The 19475-nt window shown below is 33.8% G+C and overlaps 1 protein-coding gene across 1 annotated transcript; it reads left to right on the forward strand.

The window, feature by feature from the left end:
• Positions 1 to 7021: 7021 nt before the first annotated feature.
• On the forward strand, positions 7022 to 9090 carry LOC134247011 (zinc finger protein OZF-like). The gene has a single exon (XM_062729363.1). The coding sequence runs from the start codon at positions 7022 to 7024 to the stop codon at positions 8642 to 8644; it is 1623 nt and encodes a 540-aa protein (XP_062585347.1). The 3' UTR covers positions 8645 to 9090.
• The last annotated feature ends 10385 nt before the right edge of the window (positions 9091 to 19475 follow it).

Genomic DNA, 19475 nt, shown 5'->3' on the forward strand with positions numbered 1-19475 from the left:
ATGAAAAGGAATGATTTGAACATAAAAGTATAAACGATATTTTTTTCACGTGTCATGATCAAATACATGTATACATGCTGATTTTCTTACTCATTTCGTTTATTTCCTTCTCTGCATGCTTGACGTATGCATGGATGTGTAGGAATACTTATTTATATACCCTTCCTCTTACCTGTAACATTTTCTATTTATTTTTATAACTTTGTTGCATATATATAACCTGAAATAATAATTCAATTTACAGATGTTTCAAAAAGTTCGATAGACATTGGGATATTTCAGATTCTGATTCAAAATAACTACCCGTAAAACTCATAGTTTTTACTGCATGTGTGTTCCTGAACCTTTATAAATTCTATAAACAAATACGAAAATCAAATACCTAAAATTTTATGTAAAGAAAGAAAGAAAGAAATTTTTTAACACAATGTCCGTGGTCTTCACACAGCAGTTCTAATTGTCAAGTAAGAGTTATCTCCTTTTAATACTAAAAAATTCTTGTATCACACACTAAACGAATAAATCATATATATTTAAAATGTTTTTTGGATTAATTTTTGGTCAAATATTAACCAAATACTTTGTAAAAGTAATATATTAAATATTATGATAAGAAATTAGAGAAACAACACCGCGGGCGTTAGATTTTCTCGGCAGGCGTGTTCCTCGCCGTATGCAAACTTTAAAAAGATTAAAAACTTTTTTCTGTGGTTTTAAAATTATTTTTGTTTCCTAAAACATCAACTACAAGGTCTGTAAAAGTAATATATCAAACAAAAAACAAATTAATTCAATAAATAAAACGGCAGGCGTATGGATTTTCTCGGCAGGCGTATTTTCTCCTGGCAGGCGTTGGCAGGCGTATTTTAGTATGACCGCTCACACCCATTTTTGGTACTGGGGCCGGGGCCATTGAAATTGGGAAAAAAAGCGACGTTTTATAAAAATTGGGAAATTTTTACCAGTCATAATTTAAACTCTTACTTCATTGTCTTGCACTCAGTAGAAATATTTTTTTTCTACACTGACAACAGTCCTGCAGGGATCAAACTTAACTTTTTGACCACTGTAGCAAATATCAGCAGATTTATTATTATTTTTTAGCATCAAATTGTAATATTGAACTTTCACTAGCATTTTTTGTCCTCATAGTGATTCATGCAAGATTTCAATAATCTATAAAAAAGATAATAATTTAGCTCTTGGAAGCATTTAGGCCGTTTTATTACAGATGAAATCTGAACAGATACAGAGTAAATGAGTTGTGTAATAAAAAAAATCATCGCTATAAATGTAAAATTTAATCATTAAATACACTGGGGGTTTATAAACTGTAGGAGCATGGTACCTATTTTTTTTAATTGTAAGGGAATCTAATAGCATAACAGTGAATGAGATACCTGTAGGCCTATAGTGCCTCTCATTCAGTCTTGGTAATCTGAATTTTCTTAAAGACCATTGTTTTCTCGCAAAAGATGGCGACCACAGGTCGCTTTTAACTTGCAATTTTTCATTTTAATTCTCATTTGAAGAGTATTTCCCATTAATTTTGAGCCCTGACATCATAGATTTTCACATTTTGTGACATGTTGTGAATGAAGAAGTCGTACCTACTTTACTACAGACAACTATCCTTTTCATACTAAACTGGTTCCAGCATATAAACAAACTACCAGTTCATTACACGAACGTGTTTTTTCATATCTTAACAGTGCTTTTACGACTGTCAAAGATATGCTTTTATGTTACAGTATTAAACTCGAAGCAATCATACATTGGGAATTTTTACACTTAAATTTGGGAAAAAAGGTACCCTTTTCACATTGGGAATGGGCCCAAATATCGGCCCCGATTATAGAGAATCGAGAGCCCTGTTTTAAGTTGACCTTTTCACACTTAAAATTTTATCTCTTTGGTTAGCATGGGTAATTACTTTAACCCTTATTATATTTTATTAAATGTGGCCATGGCAATAAATATAATCATATTTTAGGTAAAATATTTTGAATGATATTTAATAAATAAACAACAATGTTAAAGGGTTCTCTGGGAAATGAACTTTTAGTTGGTCACGTGATCAAATCCTGTGAAGCCTGAATGGTTTCTCAGTAGATTTGATCATGTGACCAACTAAAAGTTCATTTCCCGGTGAACATTTTAACATTGTTGTTTAATACTTATATCAACATTTGAAACGAATACATTTTGAGTTAAATTGGGCCATCCTTAAAAAAATGTTTTTTTGCGGTAACGCGACCGACTCACCAAAATCCACCCTACTGGATTTTTTTTATGGGTTCACTTTTTTTTTTTTTTATACATATCCATTTTCTAATTTAAACTATTGACATTTTTTTACATCCCCATTGCACCTGTAGACACCGTTTTTAAAAAAGAACTGATGTGTCTGATATTTGAACAATAAAAGATTGGATTCATTAAGAATGCCTTAATTTTCTTGTTTGATTCTAAGTAACTTAAAGTGAAATCTAAGACATAGTTAATACCTCTATATTATTGAAATTTAATTTCGACTTTTTGTCTCCAAAAAAAAATAATAAGTCTACCTACCTACCCACACCTAAAATGATGAGGCGCGTTACTGCAAAAAAAAAAAATTAAGGATGGCCTTGTATTCATTACATGAACGGGCCAATTAATGTATTGCTATGTAGTGACGCGCAATGACCTAGAAGCTGTTTGGTCAAAATATCGCATCGCTCTGTGATCCAGTCGTGCTATGACCTCTGACCCCCAAATGAAATTCACACAGACTAATATAGAAAGAAAAACTAAAAAAAAGTGTACTGAATTTATTCTAAACCCATATCTCTCAACAGCTTTGTTTGCTAAGTGAAATGAGCATCGGACTGCTATGGTGAGGGTACTGGGTTCACTTCTCATCAAAAGTGCTATAATTTTCTTAATGTGAAACTAACCTTAAAAATTTTCTAAAACTCTTCCCTAAAATTTTCTAAGTTCTCTCCTTGGTAGAGGCATAGAAAGGAGAATAAAACCATAAAAAATTCCGTTTTTTGTGTAATTTGCAAATCTCTATTCCTTAAAAGTAATGAAGCGCTCAAACAAAAGAATGACGTCACAGATGGATTTTACGTTATACTAGATGGAGTGCACTGACTCCAATGGAGAATCAGTGAGGAGATGGAGATTAACAGCATTTAACTCCTTTATTTTGTGTTTTTTTAAATGTTTTTTTTGTAAAAATTCTAGCATTAAAAAAGAAATTTAAGCAATTTTTCCCAATTTTCACAAGACTTAATTTGAACACTTTTTTTTTTTGATTGAGCATGGTTTAAATTTAATCAAACCTTTGTTTTTGTACTGGTGCACAGGAAAAAACCTTTTGGTACTCATGATGTGAAGTTAGGGAGGAATGACCCAAAATAACTTATCAAGTTTTTATTTTGTTCGAAATATTTTGAAAAGATAACATGGCTGATGCATGAGTTACTAATGCTGGGGAAAAGTAAGTAATAGCAAAGAGAGGTAACTTATTGTGTTTGTTCAAATGAAGGGCCATGCTTTCTTCACAGGGAAGATAGTAGTTATGAAAAAGTAAAATAATTCAAAGAATATTTTAAAATCCTTTTCTCAACATGTTCAAGATCAAGTGCACGAGATAAGGAAAGCATGTTTAGTGCAAACATGGATATTGCACATTCACTGATGTAGAAAAGTCATCTTGGATCCCCAGCTATATAAATTTAATGAAATTCGTATATAGATATAACAAATTACAGATAAAGAGAAGTAATTTCATAGGTCCCAATGTGTTTGTTATAACCAGGTTTTGCTGTCACATGAAACTTATAAAAGCATCATCATGCAGATTCAAACTTTTAAAAACCATGACATTCCAAGTTTGGTTAAGGTCACAAAGAATAACCAAGGTTTTACAAAGTAAAACACAAGAAAAATGTTTTAAAAATTTCTGAGGTAAAATGCCATGTTTTTGTATTTCATGTTGTGCAGATTCAGATTTATTCATATGATGACCCCAGGATTAGGGGCCAAAATGGGTGATTAAAGTTTAACAAAGTAATATATAAGAGAGAATTTTTTTTTCAAGAATCACAGTGCATTGATTGATCATCTAAATGAATTTGTATGCTTTCTTAAAATTTAACATATTATGATGCACAAAAAAATAATTTTAAAATAGCGTATTAACTCTACCTTGTATATGTGTCATTTTAGGAAAGAAACAACCATTACAGAATTCTGACCCTATGGATAGGAAAGAAGAATACTAACATCAGAAAATAATGAAGGTACATGTATGTATAAATCCTTTATAGGCAGGGTGGTGGGAATTACCTGGGGTAAATATCGCTATTTCCGTCCCAGTAAATATTGCAAATTTTATCCAAACTGGGAAATACTGGAAGATATAAAATTTCAGAAATTATTTCCTTCAAGGTTAGACGACATGTCCCACAAAAATAGTTTTTCCTAAGAATTTGTCATTGAAGTATAGATACTTACACAAGTTTCCTCACAAAAATTTAGGTACCTAACCAGGCATTTCGCCAAGGTACCATAGGGTCATATTTCATATTTAACCTTTATGGATAATCTTCTAAATGGCCTTTAACAAAATTTTTGGTGTACTTATATTTAGAAACATTTTGAAAACAATGAAGAAATTAGAAGAAAATGACACATTTGAAAAAAAGTAATAAAATACCAAGAGATACAAAACATATATTTGAGGAACGTGTCGTCTGACCTTAATCCATTTCATCTAATTTATCTTAATATACAAAATTCAGAAGTTAACAAAACATTTATCAGAAGCTATAATTATATAAGGTTATGTTGTATAAGCACTTAAGGTTTGTTCTCTAATAAGAGAGATAACTCTTAATGACATATCAGAGTTACCTAGTTGAAGTGTATTTTTTTGGTCCTTTTTTTCCCCACAGCTAGGCTAAAATTGTTTGTATTTTACTTATAAGATACAGTCAATTCTCGAATTAACGCCATTCAATTCATTGCTATTTTCCCAATACCGCCATGATTTACCAAGAACATTTATCCAGCTGTATAAAATTCTCTTTATAACGCCAATTGCATGCCGCCATCCTCCACCCTGTTTTCAGAACAAATGTCCATTTTTATGTGTCAATTATCTCGATATATACCGCCACAGGTGTATGTGGTTAACTTGTAAACTTCATGAAATATAAATCCAATTATAACACAAAATGAATCAATCCAGTGCACACCATTCTGCAGCATGTTATTATGCTATTCCATTCGGAACCCTCCACGCCGTCGATTCCGTCACCTTATCAGATGAAGTGGGAATCGGCCGAGGTGTACCGAATGGAATTTAATCTAAAAATATGATAATGGGTGACGCAACGTGATGTGATGTAGAATTTACATGTCAAGAACAAATTTTAAATTAATTTATAACAAACAATGTTTTAACAAAACTGTTCCATATAGCCTATTCCCAAAAGTATGTACTGGGGCTCCCCCCCTTTTTTTCCAACATTACCTGTACTATAAGAAAATGTCCATTTAAAAGATGGTTGCCCCCCCCCCCGAAACTTTTTACCACAGTATATACATTGCACGGAAATAAGGAGAAAAAATTGTGAAAGTAATTATGCCTTGAAAAAAAGGTGGCCACTACCCCCCCACCCCCACCCACCCCCCCCCCCCCCATTTCATGTTTTTTTCCTTGTTAATTTTTTCAGGTAAGTAAAAAAAATTCTCAGGTTGGCCCCCACCCCACCCCCCTTTCAAAAATTATGCTACGTGCCTGAATTATATAGAATTATTTTGACTTTTTCCTTGGTAAGCCGCCTGTACGATTGTGTATTTAGAGGCAAACACCTTAGTGCGGCATTACTGTCTCATGACAGCATCTAGTTTCAAATTTAGAAATATTTTTTTATATACATGTAATATTTAGAATAGAAACGCTAAATGGTATTTCAAAGAATGATAACTACTTCTTGATCATAAAAAATGGGAAATTCAATTCATCGCCAAATTCGTTATACCGCCATGATTTCTAAATTACGAAAGGTGGCGGTTTATAGAGAATTAACTGTACATATCTTTTGGAAAATCATTTAGGTTCAAACAATATTTTAAATGATTGAGCAGAGCACAGTGTCAGCACAGGCTTTGGCTTTAAATGAATCCCAGATAAGTGTTTAGAATCAAGCAATTTCCCAAGTACATGTACCTCTAAGTCTTACCTACACCATGTAAGATGCATCTAGGCATGGACATAACCAGACTTGATTCAGATGGTAGGTCTGACCTACTGTAAAAGTTAAATAGTCTGATAATTTAGGCTCTACTTGGAGAACTACAAGTTATAATTACACACAGCTATGTGTCAATCAAATTCAAGTACATGATGATGGATCATGGAGCACGAAATTGATGGTGGGTATACAGATCAGGTAAATATGAGGGCGTGGCTTATTTGCTCGACAGGCTAAAAAAGGTGATGATTTGCTCACTGCTGGTTCATTCATTTCAAATGGTTGACATAAACATACCAGTAAAATCATACAACAAGTTTTTAGCTCACCTGAGCTGAAAGCTCAAGTGAGCTTTCCTGTTCACAATTTGTCCGTTGTCCGTCTGTCCGTCCGTCTAGCTGTCCTGTAAACTTTTCACATTTTCGACTTCTTGTCAAAAACCACTGGGCCAATTTTGACCAAACTTGGTACTAAGCATACTTAGGTGAAGAGAAATTCAAATTATCAAAATGAGAAAAAACAGAAAAATATACCTCAATTCAGTGTTTGAATGATGGCAAAGTAAGCAGTATAAAAAAAACTTCAGTACGAATTTGACTTAATAATCATTGATTAAATATTTTATTTGCTGACAAGGTCAATGTATGGATGATAGAACTTAAGAAGTTGTTTCGTTACTTTTTCAGGGATAAAAGACTACTCTTTCATCCAGATCACTCAATAAATATAATGCTGAAAAGTTACCGCTCATTTAAAGTAAAAGCGAAAAAATGAAAAAATATGGTGATAAGAGAAAGAAGTTAAAGAAGCAGATCAACACTCATCAAAGGAAAAAGACTTTTAAATGTGGGAAAACACTGATTCGCTCTGATTGCATACAGAGACACATGAGGGTACATACAGGGGAAAAACATTATCAATGTGATGTGTGTAGAAAGAAATTCACAGCCTCAGATACTCTAAAAAGTCACATTAGGATACACACACGTGAAAAACCTTATCAATGTGATGTGTGTGGGAATACATTCATCCAGAAATCCTCCTTACAGAGTCATCTGAGGATACACACAGGTGAGAAACCTTATAAATGTAATGTGTGTGGAAAGGCATTTATTAGGAAATACCATTTACAAAGTCACCTTAGGACACATACAGATGATAAACCTTATAAATGTGTTGTCTGTGGGATGCTTTTCAAATTTCCAGGAAGTCGAGAAAAACACATGGGGAAGCATACAGGTGATAAACTACTTAAATGCAATGTGTGTGGGAAGGCTTTTGTTGGAAAATACTATTTACAGAGACACCTGCGGGCACATACAGATGAAAGACCTTATAAATGTGACCTCTGTAAGATAGCTTTTAAATTTCAAGAACACCTAAGAAGACACATGAAGACCCATACAGGTAATAAACAACATAAGTGTGGAGTGTGTGGAAAAGCTTTCACCCGAGAAGATAACTTACGATGTCATATAAGGAGCCACACTGCTGAACAACCATTTAAATGTGATGTTTGTGGAAGAGCATTCTCTACCACAGAACAACTAAAGTGCCATCTGAAGGTACATGCTAGTGAGAAAAATTATGAGTGTTTCGTGAGGCTGAGGAAAATCACAGAAAAATCAGATTTGAAGATACATTTGGTGACACACAAATGTGAAAAACAAAGGAGTTCCCATCAGGCATCAGACTCTTTGAAAGGCCCAAGGCCACATAGAGTTGAGAAACTTTTCAATGATAAAGATTTAGATGGCCAGTCACACAACATAGAAGGACCAAGCACACATCAGGGTAAAGCTCCATATCATTGTAATGTTTGTGGGAAAGTATTTAGTAAATCGGTAAATTTACAGAGACACAAGAAGATACATACAAGTAAGAAACCTTATAAATGTTTAGTGTGTGAAAAAGCATTTTGTGAAAGAGGGCATTTGTTGGGACATATGAAGAAGCATGCTGGTACAAGTCTTGTAACCTCTGCTGAAAAAGAATGTTTGAAGAAACACCTGACTGTGGACACTGGTGAAAACTATTTAGACTGTGATGAAAATGGAAAGTCCTTGGGTCAAAAACATTACTCAGAGAAGCACAGAAAGAGACAGATTTGTGAGAAACTTTTAAAATGTGATGTATGTCAGATGACCTTCAATGAGAAAAATGAACTGGAAAGACACAAGAAAACACATCATTGTAAGAACCCATTTGTTGATATGTGCAGGATTGTATGTGATGAAATTGGGAAATTTGATGAAACAGTAAGAGGATCCTGTCTCTGTGACTTGTGCGGGAAAATTGTCCCTTGTATGGAGGGACACATGAGGATCACACACGTGTGGAGATTTATAATTGTAACATGTGTCTGGAACCTTTCACTGAACATTCTAAATTAGAACATGGTAGAAAACTTCAGTGTAATAACACATCAAAGGAATCTACTGGAAAGAACTTAAATCCTAAAATTGGACAGTTAAACAAGTTGAGGAGGATTCCTAATGGACAAAAGTCGTGTACATCCAAAGTTCATGGAAAGATTGACACTTGCGTGGAGAGACACATGAAAACACACATACACAAAAAAGGTCAGAAAGGTAAAGTGTGTGAAAAAGCCCGCAGTCATAAAACAACATTGCAAAGACACACAAGGACACCTACAGATAATAAAGCCTATAGATATGATGTATGTGGGGAAGTACTCAACCATTCAGGGCAGTCAAGGAGACGCAGAGGGATTGACTTAGGTCATAGACGCTATAAATGTCATTTGTGTGGAAAAGCGTTCACATTCTTACATTCCTAAAAGAGACACAGAAAGATACATACAGGTGAAAAGCGGTATCTCTGTGATATGTGTGGGAAAGCATTTTTAGAATTAGTTTTCTTACATGACCACATTAAGACACATACAGGTGAAAGACCTCATAAATGTGATGTTTGCGGAAAGGCATTTATCAGGTCTTATAGACTGAAGCTACATATGAGGATACATACAGGTGAAAAACCCCATAAATGTATTACATGTGGCAAGAATTTCAGACAACCAGAACGGTTAAGATTACACAAGATGATACATACTGGTGAAAAACGTCATAAATGTGTTCTTTGTGGAAATGCATTCAACCGATCAAGTTCCTTAAAGATACACATGAGGATACATACAGGTGAAAAACCTTATAAATGTGAAGTGTGTGGGAAGAGATTTAATCGATCGTATGTCTTACTGACACACAAGAAGACACATACAAATAACCGCTCTGAAAACCATGACAGTTGAGGAGACGTTGAGGTGAGAAACTCTGTCAATGTGATATGTCTAAGAAGGCATTTCACAAACATTTACTAATTAAATGTTTAGCTTATAGGAGATACGAGTCTGTCAGCACATGCGTGACAAGATCATTTATGAATAATTATAAGGAATCTAATGTTCTTGTAAATATGTATTTGAAGGTTTTGCTTTATTATTTGGATTCCAGACAGAAGTGCCTGAAAGAACAGTCTTGGTGATAAATCTGATAAATGTTACTGAAAAAAGCTTCAACCGACTGGATAGCTTACGAAAAACACACTTGAACCTGTACTGGTGAAAGAATATATTAAATGTTATGTTTTTGAAAAGATATCTACCAGATTTCTTGAATTAAAAGCATATTGTACCTGGGAAAGAATTCAATCCAGTCAATAAAAACATTTCAGAAACGCAAAAGGACAACATCCAGGGACATAAGCCTTTGTGAACTGATGTTAAGGAGAAGAACACAGTGATGTTCGTGGAAAAGTATCATTTGAAGACACGATTGGAGATACACATGGATTTTTGTTAAGAAGTGAACATTTTATCAGTGTGGAAAGAAAATGGCGAAAAACACTTGAAAAGTATAATCAAAAACCATACTGTTGGGAAAAATATTATTCCAGGATATTTGAAAAGGAGTGGTAATTGAAATGAGTGACGTCTCTTTTATTTTCCATTTAATCTGCAAAAAATTGTTTTTGTTTCCGAGAACATTTTAGTAAAAAGTTTGAAAGGGTCATAAAATTTAAACACGAAGAAAGTTTTAATTTTGAAAGATGAATTCAAGGTTTGTACAGAGACTCAAACAATGGCAGGGAGGCCACAAAACTTCTCTAGATGTGAAAAAGCATTGCACTTGTTGAAAACAGCAATTGATAAGGGTAACTTTCAAACATACATAAACATCCTTATGAAGAACGTATGCTACAGAACAAGAGGCCACATTTGAGAAGAGTGTGATGGCGATGCCAAACTTTAAAGATTTTTTTAAAGAGAATTTATGAAAATTGTAAAGGAAATTAAAAAGTAATAATTTTGAAGCATGGGTTCAGAGTAAAAGTTTGAATCAGCTGAATATTGGAGGGAAAAGATACAGCCATAACTGATTATTTCTTTACGACTAACACTGTGCCCTTATGAGATTAATTTGACTTTAGAGAAAAAGGAGGCGCCTTTTGATTTAATTATATCCATATATTTTCTTGATAAAATTAAGCCTTAGAAAGTAGGTTTTTAGCTCTACTGGTCAGAGACCAGAGGAGCTTATGCCATAGTAATGCCTCCGGCGTCCGTCCGTCTGTCTGTCTGTCCGTCTGTAAACAATTTTTCAAAACGCTACTCCTCCTACAATTTTAGTTTGATTTCAGTATAACTTGGCACACAAGTAGACTACACTAAGATACATAGAATAGTGCATCGGTTTTTGATTTCGATGAACAGTGTTGCCATGGTTACTAAAAATAGAAATTTCTGTGAAATTCCTTTCAAACCGCTACTCCTTCTACAGTTTTTGTCTGATTTCAATATAACTTGGCAGACAAGTAGACTACACTAAGATACATAGAATAGTGCATTGATTTCTGATTTTGATGAACGGTGTTGCCATGGTTACTAAAAATAGAATTTTCTGTGAAATTCCTTTAAAACGCTACTCCTTCTACAGTTTTGGTCTGATTTCAGTATAACTTGGCACACAAGTAGACTACACTAAGATACATAGAATAGTGCATCGGTTTTTTATTTCGATGAACGGTGTTGCCATGGTTACTAAAAATAGAATTTTCTGTAAAATTCCTTAAAAACGCTACTCCTTCTACAGTTTTTGTCTGATTTCAATATAACTTGGTACACAAGTAGACTACACTTAGATACATTGAATTGTCCATCGGTTTTTGATTTCGATGAACGGTGTTGCCATGGTTACTAAAAATAGAATTTTCTGTGAAATTCCTTTAAAACTCTACTCCTTCTACAGTTTTGGTCTGATTTCAATATTACTTGGCACACAAGTAGACTACACTAAGATACATAGAATAGTGCATCGGTTTTTGATTTCGATGAACGGTATTGCTATGGTTACTCAAAATAGAATTTTCTATGGAATTCTTTAAAAACGCTACTCCTTCTACAGTTTTTGTCTGATTTCAAAATAAGTTGGCACACAAGTAGACTACACAAAGATACATAAAATAGTGCAATGGTTTTTGATAAGTACAAACCAGTAGAGCTACAGTCTCAACAGAGACTTCTGGTTTGTTTTTAATTCCTGTTGATTTGTATATATGAGTAATTTTGTCTACATTTATGTACTTGTTAATATAATGATAAAATTGTTGGTGTACAAGTCTTACAGTTTGGTTTTCATCAAATAAATAATGACATTTTGTACTGGTGACCTTCTTTTGATATTTCAAGGTTTTGTCTTAATAGTGATATAGACAAAACAAACATTGACTAGAATCATCATGTTTGTCAGTTGATGCACCTTGGGTTCTCAAAGCATGTCAACCAAAAAGCGAGTTGCAGAGGCAAACTAGATTTAGTACTTTTAATATTTGTATCCAACTTGAATTCTAAGACACTTTGAATCATCAAACTTTGTCATTCCATATTTTTCGGGTCCTTAAAGAGTTCACACAATAAGTAGGTCACGACGACCTTTTTAGAATAGCATACTGAAAACGCTATTTTTGGGATACAAACCACTTAAATCCATCTACTTTGCTAATTGATGAATTTGGGTTATGAAATAACTGTTAGACAACCTGCCAATTTAACTGGTTAGCGCTGTGGCCTTTCTTTCAGTCAGCCTGTCTGTAGAAATGTGTGTTATAAAGAAGTATTCATTTTCTTAAAGAATAGAATCAGATTCAGTTTTTGAAATTTAAGTTTAATTGAATGTTTATTTTCCATCATTGAATCGATCATTGAATTTCACTAAAATACTCAGTTGCATGTTTTTGAAAGTTTAAGTTTGATTTAATGTTCATTTTCCATCATTGAATCATGTACTGTAGACGTACTTTTTACTGCGGGGTCATAATACCGCGGAATCTCAATTTTTGTTTAATCCGCGAGTTGAAAATTACGCGGATTTTCTTGACTGTCACCATATGCCTTACATTTATATAAAGTATGCTTGGACAAATTTCCGCGGAAAATTTATGACCGTAAGATAGCGTAATTTTATACCTCGCGCAAAAAAGTACTTCTACAGTAATTTCCACGAGATACTCAATGACCGGTCTACAGTGGATACTTACTCCTCCATGGTATCTGATCAGACCTCTCATTTTTCGGAGGTTCATCATGTTTGCTCTGCTCCGATTTATATTGTTTTTACCTTGAATACTGTCCTTTATCTCAATAAATTTCATTTATAAAACTAAATAAAATATATGAAAACGGAATTACTGCGATTTTTAATTTTAAGTACTTATTTATTTAAAACAACTTTTTTTGAAATTTTGATGCAGGGACTATCCTCACCTTTGTCGCCCACATTCATTTTTAGCTCTTCTGAGCCAAAGGCCATTTGTGCAGTGTGTGTAAACTTTTCAGAATATGGACTATAACTTGTTTTCAAATTGATTTTAAGGCATATTTTGGACACTTTAGGGCCTATGATCATCCAATTTTGTCAGTTGTTGCATCTTGGGTCCTCGAACAATGTCAATTTAAAAGTAGGTCACTGTGACCTGCTTTTTGAACTTAATGACTTATCCATTTAAAAACATTAAATCCCATTATTTCAGACACTGGGAGGTTTAGAATCATCAAATCTTGTACTTTGATGCATCTAGGGATATTGAAAAATATTTATAAAAAAGTAGGTCACTGTGACCTTCCTTTTGAATTTTGCCGACATTTGTTTTCAAATTGTTTAAAATGTATGATTTGATTACCTTCAGACCTACAATCATCAAACTTGGTCAGTAGATGCATCTTGGGTCTTTGAAAAATGTCCAAAATGTAGGTCACGATGACCTACTTTCGACATTTAATGGCTATATTTAAGTATCTTAGGTATTATTTGGCTTAGAATCATCAAACTTTGTGAGTGGATGCATATTTACTTTTTAGGGAGTGATGACCAAAAAGTAGGTCACTGTGACCTACTTTTGACATTTATGGCTTTATTGAAGTATCTCTGTATTTATTGGCTTAGAGTCATCAAACTTTGTGAGTTGATGCATCTTGGTTTTTCGGAGATTGTTGACCAAAAAGTAGGTCAAAGTGACCTACTTTTGACATTTTATAGCTATATTTAAGTATCTCAGGCAATTATTGACTAAGAATAATCAAACTTTGTCAGTTGATGCATCTTGGGTTTTGGGAGAGTGACGACCAAAAGGAAGGTCATGGTGACCTACTTTTGACATTTTGTGGCTATAATTAAGTATTTCTGGTACTTATTGACCTAAAATCATAAAACTTTGTCAGTTGATACTTTTGACATTTTATGCCTATATTTAATTATATCTGGTACTTATTGGCTTGGAATCATCGAACTTTGTCAGTTGAGGCATCTTACGGTTTCATTGAATGTCAAACAAGAAGTAGGTTAGGATGACCTACTTTTGAATATGTCAGGTACTTATTGGCTTAGAATCAGCAATTTTTTCAGTTCAGGCATCTTGGGTTTCTGGATAACGTCGACCAAAAAGTAGGTCACTGTGACCTTTTTTGACATTTGATGGCTATATTTAATTATATCTGGTACTAATTGGCTTAGAATCATGAAGCTTTGTCAGATGATGCATCTTGAGTTCTCGGAGAATGTTGACCAAAAAGTAGGTCACCGTGCCTACTTTTGAATATCTCAGGTAAGTATTTAGCTTAGAATCATCAAACTTTGTCAGTTTAGGCACCTTGGGCTTCCGGAGAACGTCGACCAAAAGGTAAGTCATTGTGACCTACTTTTAACATTTTATGGTTAATTTAATTATATCTGGTACTTATTGGCTCGGAATCATCGAATTTTGTCAGTTGAGGCATCTTACGGTTTCATAGAATGTCCAACAAGAAGTAGGTTAGGGTGACCTACTTTTGAATATGTCAGATACTTATTGGCTTAGAATCAGCAATTTTTTTCAGTTCAGGCATCGTGGGTTTCTGGATAACGTCGACCAAGAAGTAGGTCACTGTGACCTATTTTTGACATTTGATGGCTATATTTAATTATCTCTGGTACTAATTGGCTTAGAAACGCGAAACTTTGTCAGATGATACATCTTGAGTTTTCAGAGAATGTTGACCAAAAAGTAGGTCATGGTGACCTACTTTTGAATATTTTAAATATTATATTATAATATCTTCAGTATGGCTAAATATTATCAAACTTTGTAAGTTGATGCATTTTGGGTCTTATGATAGTAATAGAGTTTGAGGCGTCTAATAGAAGTGATTGATTGTACAATTTATCAGAAGAGGGATTCAAGGCACTTGGGCCTATTGTTTAAAATGCAGAAAAGTCTCAAAATGACTCATTTCTGTGCTTATTATCCTTTTGAAAATAGTGTCTCCACCGTTGCCCACTTTAATTTTTTGGATATATTGTGTAAACTACTGTGAAAATTCACATATCTCTAAATCTTTCGCGGCGACGGTGGCAGAGTATGTTTTCTTAAAGAAAATTCCTTTGAAAATTGATGTCTTCTGCAACTTATAAAGAAAAGACGGGAAAATCCACAAGGTAATGACATCACAATTAACATCAAGGAGGTCATATGAGAAAAACGATTTGGGTTTTCTTACTTCAGGGGATTCCTATGATTTAGAAAGAATGAATTTTGATTTCTTACATCTTGCATCACTTTCATATTTTAGAAAAATATAGGGCTTAAGGAAGAATCCCACAACAACGGTTTATTCTATGGATCTCTGAGTCGACATTTTTAAACAATGGTTTCAGCATTGAAAGGCCGACATTAGATCTTAATTATTTTATGCAATTTTTTTAGTATTTTTTCAAATATAATGAAAAAAAAAAATATTTACATCCAAATTAGATGCTTTCTTCTAAAAAAAATTGGCTGTGAATGAATGCATCAAATGAATACGTAATAGAATACCGGTATGTAAAGAAAGGCTGGTTAGACTTTTGTAGCTCACCTGAGCTGAAAACTCAAGTGAACTTTTCTGATCACATTTTGTCCGACGTCCGTCTGTCTGTAAACTTTTCACATTTTCGACTTCTTCTCAAGAATCGCTGGGCCAATTTCAACCAAACTTGCCACAAAGCATCCTTGGGAAAAGGGGATTCAAGTTTGTTTAAATGAAGGGTCACGCCCTCATTCAAGGGGAGATAATTTGGAATAACTGAAAATTTGGTGGCATATTTTAAATCTTCTTCTCAAGAACCACTCTGCCAGGAATGATAAAACTTATGGAGAAACATCCTCAGGTAGTGTAGATTCAAATTTGTTCAAATCATGACCCCCGGGGGTAAGGCAGAGCCAAAATGGCCGACCAAAGTTTTACATAGAAATATATAAGAAAATTCTTTAAAAATCTTCTCAAGAATGACAAAGCCATAATTCATCATATTTATATGGGAGCATGCTCAGGTAGGTAGTTTGTTCAAATCATGACCCCTGGGGGTAGGTAGAGGCTAAAATGCCCGACCAAACTTTTACATAGAAATATATAATAAAATTCTTTTAAAATCTTCTCAGGAATTACAAAGCCATAATTAATCATATTTATAATGAAGCATGCTAAGGTAGTGAAGATTCAAGTATGTTCAAATTATGACCCCCAGGGGTATGGCAGGGCCAAAATGCCCGACCAAACTTTTACATAGAAATATATAATAAAATTCTTTTAAAATCTTCTCAGGAATTACAAAGCCATAATTAATCATATTTATATGGAAGCATGCTAAGGTAGTGAAGATTCAAGTATGTTCAAATTATGACCCCCAGGGGTATGGCAGGGCCAAAATGGCCGACCAAAGTTTTACATAGAAATATATAGGAAAATTCTTTAAGATTCATTTTCAAAATAATAGTTAATCCCTATTTGGTCCTAGGACTTCTTTTGGATTTAAACTTGACAGTATTTAAACCATTTTCTTTTTTTCCCACTAGCCTTAGTGCTCAGGTGAGCGATGGCCCATGGACCTCTTGCTATTTTTTTTTTCTGAAAAAAATATTTATGGAAATAAAAACACATAATTTGTGAATATTTTTTAACTTTTGGTTAAAATCTTCTTAAAACCAGTCAAAACTGGGGAAAACATGTTCATTAATCATATTTTAGAAAGAAATTAAAACGAAATAGTCAAATTTTAGAGAAATAATTTTTCTTTATTTTGGCTAATCCCGATCAAAATATTTCTTTCTAAAACAAATTTTGATGGAAAAATTATGTTTCGTTATTTTTAGACATGCAAAATTTTTTTATCTGGTATCTTTTTTAAAAACACTGGTAATGCATGCTTTAACATCTGATGGCACTATAATCTTAAATTAGGAGTACCTTGAAAAATTATCAGTAGATAAGGTACCTTGCATATGTCCTTAAAGGTACTTGGACACAGATTTGAAGTTAATATTTTCTCTATAATATTACGACTTATTGTATTTTAATAGCATTTCACACAAAAAATTAATTTAAAAATCTTATTTCGTTTAAAAGTTATTAAAATTTTATTTTATTTTTTTGGCAGGTTTGATTGACATATCCTTGCACTTTCACAAATTTTAACTTTATTAATTCTTAGGAAAAGTGACAATCCTGTTGTGTATTAATGAAAAATTTTGATACTATAATATTATGTGTTCCGGCCCGGGATCTTCTTTTGAACAATTTATTCGAGAAGTGGTGTAAATCAAGCTTCCAAAGAAGTTTTTGAACATTTGAAATCACAAAATTTTACCATTATCAACAAAATAAAACGTTCGTATGTCTTTTTTGGAGACCTTGTCTTCCAACAATCTTTGGAATTCCTAGGGGTACCAATTGCGCCCCTCTTTTAGAAGACCTATTTTTATATTCAAATGGGCATAATATGTTCAAAATCTTATGTTTTGAAAGAGGAAAACATTCGTTGTACCCTTCAACTTGACATTCATATATTGACGACATACTGTCGATTTAAATGGTTATTTCCATTCTTATATGTCGATATTATACAATGTATATCCCGGTGAACTGGAAGTGAAAGATACCACAGCGTCTGACACATCTGTCTCATAATGATGCATTGTTTAAGGGTGTTTTATATTGATTCCTTCTTTTTTTATCTTTACCTTTTTCAAAAATGTTTGCCGCTCTTCATTGAAGTGACATTTCAGTAGTTATAATTATATATGTACCTCCCAACCAGGCGCTGATCTTTAAGATCTTTATTTTTAAAAGAGAGGGGAATCCGCCCCAACCCTCCACTCAAACACGCAGAATAAAGGAAAGGAAAAAGTTCACCTCTCAGTCGCGGATCCTGACTTTTTTTTCTAGGGGGAGGGGTCCACCCTAACCAAAAAAAAAAATTCCAATCTAGATATTTCTTGACAATCAAAAACAAAAACAAAGCACAAAATAATCCACGTAAAGTCATTTCCCAAACGTGAATCCTATTTCATGGAGAGGGGGAGTGGATAACTTTCTCACTTTCTCAAAGCTTCATAGTAATGAATTTTAATACCAATATAACAAAGATTCGTGTTTTCGGGGAGGGGTCACCGTTTTCGGGGGGGGGGGGGGGGGGGGGGTTCAAGTTCACTTTTACTTGGTTTAATGTAAACCTCTGCAAATTCCGAGGATGGACCTGAATGTAAAATGATGGACTTAAATGTAAAAACCCTACTTCGTTTGGATTGGAGGGGGCTTAAGATCCATTCTTGCTATCCTATCATTGCATAGGCGTCGGAAGCAACTTAATTAATTAAGTGGAGGGACTAAGCCAACGAAAAAATGTAAGCCCCAATATTCAATGATTATATGTTGTTAATCTTTGAAAAAAAAAGTGGGGAGGGGGGCTTACACCTCCCATCCCCCGGATCCGGCGCCTATGCATTCTCTTACTGTCAAGGCGTCTACCTATTTTACAAGTGTCCGGATAAACGAGGATCAACTGTAATATTCAATCAATACACAGGTATTTATAAACAATGCATCAATACATATTTATCTTTATACCATGCACATATAATATTCATATAATACACATGTTCTATTTTTACAAGCTTTTGCTACAAGAATCTATTCCTTACACATACTTTTTACAACCAAGCAACGCGCACATATCGACTCTGCAGTTTGTCTTTCTCATTTAATGTAATTATGATAGATTACAGAGGCGGATTCAGCGATATTTTGAAGGGGGGGGGGGGGTTCCAGGTCGATGCCCCCAGCACTCATGCATAGAATCACACAACGGGCACCTCAAGTCCGTAGCTTCATTTAATTTATAATTAGAAGAAATACCTCTAAAAACAGTTGACAGGCAAAAAACAAACAAAACAAAAACAAACAAAACAAAACAAAAAACAAACAAAACAAAACAAAAAATCTAAACAAAAACAAAAAAAAAATTAATTAAAGAAACTATATATGCACCAGACTCTAAAATCCCTTTGGGGGGAGGGGGTAGAGGGGGCTTCCTGTAACTTTTCTGTTGGGTACATTACTTTTAAATATTAGAATTTGCCTATTCATTGGCACAAAAAATGTGGAGAGTGCTTCCAAATCAAAATATAAATCAAAACTACAGCAAAATATTATTCGCATAAAAAGTGGGTTCCTTTCATCTGCATACGTGAAAATTAAACCTTTTCTTCATTGATTAAAGATGCATGTACATGTATTTCATGCATACTTCTAAAAGTTAGTTACTTCTGAAGATCGATGGTTCAAAAATTGTATTGATAAAGTTCGACGATCGAATCTTCCTAGCATGTTACTTGTGGGTGGTCGGAGCCATTAGT

Source organism: Saccostrea cucullata, unplaced genomic scaffold, assembly GCF_032062105.1.
Source record: "Saccostrea cucullata isolate Sc308-1 unplaced genomic scaffold, CSIRO_AGI_Scuc_v1 ctg3777, whole genome shotgun sequence".
Taxonomy (NCBI): domain Eukaryota; kingdom Metazoa; phylum Mollusca; class Bivalvia; order Ostreida; family Ostreidae; genus Saccostrea; species Saccostrea cuccullata.

Excerpts from the sequence above, each read along its gene's own strand:
- LOC134247011 (XM_062729363.1), top strand. The coding sequence starts at position 7,022 with ATGAAAAAATATGGTGATAAGAGAAAGAAGTTAAAGAAGCAGATCAAC.